Here is a 6,129-nt window from a genome sequence, read left to right as displayed (position 1 = left end):
TTAATTAGTCTTGGCACCCTTCTTAAAAATTAATTTACCATAAGTATGAGGTTTTATTTCTGTACTCTCAATTTTATCTATTAACCTATATATTTTTATGCCATTACCACACAGTCTTGATTATTGTAGCTTTTTATAGTAAGTTTTGGAAGTGGTAAGTGTAAGCTCTTCAACTTCATTACTCTTTCTGAACGTTGTTTTTGCTATATGATATCAATCTTTCCCAAACTTCTCTTTATTCATGTCATTCTTCTCTTCAAATTTTTTTTTCAATATTTTTATTTATTTCTAGGAGAGAGAGAGACAGTGTGAGCAGAGGAGGGTCAGAGAGAGAGGGAGACACAGACTCTGAAATAGGCTCCAGGCTCTGAGCTGGCAGTCAGCACAGAACCCGACGCGGGGCTCGAACCCACGAACCGCGAGATCATGACCTAAGCGAAAGTCGGACTCTTAACCGACTAAGCCACCCAGGCGCCCCACTTCTCTTCAAATTTTTAATGGCTCCCTTATACCCAATGAATGAAGCTCAAACACTTCATCCAAGCATCCAAGCCCTTATAACTCAGCCATAACCTACCTTTTAGCTTTATTTTTTACTCTTCCTACTTTTGCAAAATACACACTGGGCAAAGTTAACTAATTATTTACTTTAGCATATCACATACCTTCACAGTTCCGTGATTTGATCAGGTTATTCTCCTTCCCTAAACTATTCTCCAACGTCTATATTGAGTTCTAGACTAAACTATTCTCCAACCTCTACATTGAGTTCTAGACTCCATTATTCAATTTCCTGCTTGATATTTACATTTGTCTAATTTTCATCTCAAACTCAACATATCCAAAGTACATCATTGATTTCTCCCTCAAATCTACTCCTTCTGTTTCAGTAAATAGTGAAACCAGTTGTTGAAGTCAATAATCAAGAATTATTTTTGATTCTTTTCCCCTATATCTCATGTCCATCAGCAAGTTATGAGAGATACACCTAAGAAATATATCCCCTATCCACACACTTCTATCTGTCTCCACTGTTAATACCTTATTCTATGCCTTCATGTTCTGTCACCTGAATAACCATAATAAGCACCTAAATTGTCCCTTATAACACATGTCCCAGATAACAATAAATATAATCCTTTTTTTTTTCCAGTGGATTAACACAATACAAGTTTATTTCTTGCTCACATAATGGTCCAATAGGACTGTTCCTGGTCAGTGGACAGGTCAGTTGCTGCTATACCAAATTATCACAAACTTGACGTCTTAAAACAATACACATTTGTTATCTTACAGTTATGGAGATCAACAGTCTAAAATGAGTCTGGAGATCAGCAGTCTAAAAATGAGCAGCATTTCTTCTGGGGACTCTAGGGGTGAATGTGTTTCCTTGACTTTGCTACCTTCTAGAGGCTGTCTGCATTCCTTAACTGAGGAACAAGGGGGAGAAGAAGAGGGGAAATGGTGGGGGAAAGGAAGAGAGGCAAACCATGAGAGACTCTTGAATGCTGACAAAAACTGAGGACTGATGGATGTAGGGGGGAGGGGAGATGGGCATGGAAGAGGGCACTCGTGGGGATGAGCACTGGGTGTTATGTGGAAACTAATTTGGCAATAAACTATGTGTAAAAAAAATAAATAAAACTCCAAAAAAAAAAAAGAAGATATGATGAAAACAAACAAACAAACAAAAAACAGAGATGGAGTGACAGTGATGTAGGTCCATGAGCCAAAGAAATATAATCCTTTAAAATATAAAGTCGACAATGTCACACCCCTGCAACAGCCGTCTATTGCAATTACAATTAAATAAAAACTCATTAGTATTGATTGCAAGGATCAAGATAATATTTCTTATTTTTTATCTCTACAAATTAATTTTCCTACTCTTATCCATATTGTTCATTTTGCTATAGCTATGCTGCCTCCTTTTATCCTCAAACCCACTGAGATTATTCCTCTTTCAAGGTATTTATACTTGGGGTTCAAGGTGTTCTGAAAATTCCTTAATATGACTTGTTCCTGTGTATCATTCAAGTATCAGTTTAAACTTCACTTTCTTAGAGGAGCCTGTTCTGACCATAGTAGCCAAGTTTTCACCTCTGTATCCAGAATACATAAAGAACTCCCAAGACTAAACATGAAAACAACTAAATTAAAAATGGAAACATATTTGAAAAAACATTTCACTATTTTGAACTATAAGGAGCAAGAAGATTGTGGTTGAGTATGAGAATCCTAGGCTTGCCTCATCCCATGAACACAAGATAACTATCAAATCAAGCTAAATACCCCAGAAATTGACCAATACTGATAAAACAAAGTTCATAACTAAAGGGAGAGGAGAGGGCATATTGAAGAAGATAGGAAGTGTGGAGACATGGTTACGGGGAAAAATGTATCATAGATACTGTGGAGGGGAGGTAGCCTTGGTCACAGAGAAGGGCAAGAGAGAGAGTTGCACAGAGGGAATGCATAAAAAATATTTCCTCAAAGCCGTTGGTTTGGAAAATGAGACGGCCTGAATTTTGTGAGTTCTAGCAATCACCCAGGCTTAAAGCCTGGAATTTAAAGGTCTATTAGCTTGGCTGGGATAGAGCTTGAAGGGCACTGCAATGCTCCTGGTGAGAAAGCATACAAACAATTCTGGGGCAGAGAGCATGGAAGCAGCTATCTGAAAAATGCTTGAGGAACACAAGGGGAGATGACTTGGTTTTATCAGAGTGGGTCCCTGAGATGCCATGTTCAGGGAGACAACTCTGGGGGAAAAAAAAACACTGGCAGCTGCCATCTCCCTCCTCCACTCCTCAGTATAAACACAGAATCACCTGAAGGAAGTGGCACAGCACCAACACTGATTGCCTAATTTGCTTACATCAATTCCCACTACCTTCTCTCTGGTGGAACTGCCCTTCTCAGTTCCTCAGGCTAGCCTCAAACCCAGTTCAATGGGTCCTTCCCCAAGAATACCAGCACAAACACCTGCCCACACCATGTCTCCTGACCAGAGAGTTTTCAAGGTCTCAGTTCCTGTGGAGGTGATGACAGGACTCATTTCACAAGCAGTTCAGAGGACACCTAATTAAAACTTGCCACATTCAGGCCAGAACAAAACACTTCCCACAGCAGGCAAGAACCACTACCTATTACTGGCCTGAAGGATAGAACAGCCAAGACAACTTCAGAGTGCATACAGAACACACCAGAGAAATTCCATGAAGTGCCAGGCACTGGGCATTGCATGCTATCTTCTTCATAGGGCCATTGCTTTTAGAAGCAAGAGACAAAACTGTCTTTTCTAACACACACAAGAAGACAGACAGACAAAACGTGAAGAAAGACGAAATTATCCCAAATGAAAGAACACAATAGATGAAAGCCAGAGATCTAAGCAAAACAAATATAAGTAACATGACTGATAGAGAATGTAAAGCAATGATTATAAGGATACTCACTGGACTTGAGAAAAGAATGGAGGACATCAGTGAGACACTTACCACAGAGATAAGAATTAAAAAGATTCAATCAGAGATGAAGAGTGAAATAAACAAGATTAGAAACACACTTGATGCAGGGGCACCTGAGTGACTCAGTCAGTTAAGCATCTGACTTCATCTCAGGGCATGAACTCATGGTTCATGAGTTTGAGTTCTGCGTTGGGTTCTGTGCTGACAGCTCAGAGCCTGGAGCCTGCTTCTGATTCCTCCTTTTTCTTCCCCTCCTCCACTCACACTCTCTCTCAAAAATAAATAACCTTTTTTTTTTTAAAAGAAACATGCCTGATGCAATGAACAGCAGAATAGAAGTAGAGAATGAATTAGTGACTTAAGAGACGAAGTAATGTAAATTAATGAAGCTTAACAAAAGAGAAGAATAACTATGTAACACAAGAATAGCCTTTGGGAACTCAGTAACCCCATCATATGTAGTAATGTTTATATTATACGAGTCACAGAAGAAGAATAGGGAGAAAAAGAGGCAGAAAATTTATTTGAATAAATAATAGCTGAAAATATCTCTAATCTGGGGAAGGAAACAGACATCCAGATCCAAGAGGAACAGGGAACTCCCATCAAAATAAAGTAAAGCAGTCCAACACCAAGACATGCTTCAATTTAATTGTCAAAGCATAATTACAAATAAAAATCTTAACAGTAGCAAGGCAAAATAAATTCTTAACTCACAAAGGAAAACTCATAAAGCTAGCTAGAGATTTTTCAACATAATCCTGGCAAGCCAGAAAAGAGTAGCATGATAGGTTTCAAGTGTTGAATAGGAAAAAAATATTCAGCCAAGAATACTGTATCCATCAAGGCTATAATTCAGAATAGAAGGAGAGGGGCGTCTGGGTGGCTCAGTCAGTTAAGTGTCCGACTTCGGCTCAGGTCATGACCTCATGGTTTGTGGGTTTGAGCCCCGCATCAAGCTCTATGCTGACAGCTAGCTCAGAGCCTGGAGCCTGTCTTCTAATTTTGTATCTCTCTCTCTCTCTGGCCCTTCCCTGCTCATGCTCTCTTTCTCTCAAAAATAAATTTAAAATAACAAGTAGAAAATAAAAAAAGAATAGAAGAAGAGATAAAGGGTTTCTGAGACAAAAAACAAACAAAAAACATAAACTCATAAAAGAGTTTCTGAATACTAAATCAGCCCTGCAAGAAATATTGAAGGGGAAACTTTGAGTGCAAAGGAGAGACCAAAAGCGACAGTATAAAGGCAGGAAACACCAAAGTAGTAAAAATGAATATTTCTATAAAACTGACATGCACAAAAAGGATATAAAATATAACATTTACCAGAAATGTGGGGAGAAAAGGAAAGTGTGCAAACTTGAATGACCATCATCTTAATATAGGATGATATTTCTAGAAGAGTTTATTTACAAATCTAATGGTAACCATATATCAAAAATCACTAAAAACATACAATGAATAGAGAGAAGGAAATCCAAACACACCCCTAAAGAAAACATCAAAACATGAAAGAGAAAAAGACAAGAAAGAATCAGAGAAAAATCTCTAGAAACAAAAAAGAAGTAATAAAATTGCAATAAATACGATCTATCAAAAATTGCTTTAAATATAAATGGGCTAAACACTCCAATCTAAAGCCATTGTGGGTCAGAATGGAGAAAAAAAACAAGACATCTGTATGCTGCCTACAAAAGACTCATTTTTGATCTAAAGACACCTGCAAATTGAAAAGAAGAGGATGAAGAAATATTTATCATGCAAATGGATATGAACGAAGTCCAGAGTAGCAATACTTATATCAGAAAAACTAGACTTTAAAACAAAGACTGTAAAAATATAAAAAACAATGACAGTATACCAGAATAAAAGGTAAAATCCAACAAGAATATGTAACAATTGCAAATATGCATCCAACCTGGAAACGCACAAATATATAAAAGAATAAAAAGCATACGGGAATAATTAATAATAATACAGTAGTACTAGTGGATTTTAACATCTCACATCAATGGAGAGATCTAAACAGAAAATAAGGAAACAATGGATCTGAAGGACACATTGGACCACATGGACTTAACAGATATACTCAGAACATCCCATCCTAAAACAGCAGCATACACATTCTTTTTAATTATACATGGAACATTCTCCAGAATAGATCACATATTAGGTCACAAATAAGGCCTATACAAATACAAAAAGATTGTAGGCATCTCATGCAACATTTTTTTACCACAACTTGAAACTAGAAGTCAATCACAAGAAAAAATATGGAAATACCATAATACTAGGAGGCTAAACAACATGCTACTAAACAATTAATGGGTAAAATCAGGAAACAAAATAAATTTTTAAAAAAACATGTAAACATGAAAATGAAAACAAGAAGTGAAAACCTTTGAGATGCAGCAAAATCAGCCTTAAAAGGGAAGTATATAGTAATACAGTCATACCACAAAAAAATAAAAATCTCAAATAAACAACCTACCTTTACACCTAAAAGAGATACAAAAAGAACAACAAATGAAACCTAAAGCCAGCAAAAGAAAGGATATGATAAAGATTAGAGCTGAAATAAATAAGAATCTAAAACAACTACAACAAAACAGATCAATGAAAACAGTAGCTAGTTCTTTGAAAAATTAATAAAATTGTTAAC

General features: G+C 36.7%; 1 protein-coding gene across 1 annotated transcript in view; it reads right to left on the bottom strand.

Annotated features, from left to right (window-relative positions):
* LOC144235691 (hephaestin-like) overlaps positions 1-5,966 on the bottom strand; it is a gene marked incomplete at its 5' end in the record, with an annotated part of 19,387 nt that extends 13,421 nt beyond the window's left edge. Inside the window, one exon of the mRNA XM_077769248.1 lies at positions 5,959-5,966. Coding sequence (XP_077625374.1) covers positions 5,959-5,966 — 8 coding nt within the window. The remainder of the gene's footprint in view (positions 1-5,958) is intronic.
* Positions 5,967-6,129: the final 163 nt, after the last annotated feature.

This window comes from Crocuta crocuta, unplaced genomic scaffold (assembly GCF_008692635.1).
Source record: "Crocuta crocuta isolate KB4526 unplaced genomic scaffold, BGI_CrCroc_1.0 scaffold1314, whole genome shotgun sequence".
Taxonomy (NCBI): Eukaryota; Metazoa; Chordata; class Mammalia; order Carnivora; family Hyaenidae; genus Crocuta; species Crocuta crocuta.
This window is presented reverse-complemented; position numbering and strand designations above follow the sequence as displayed.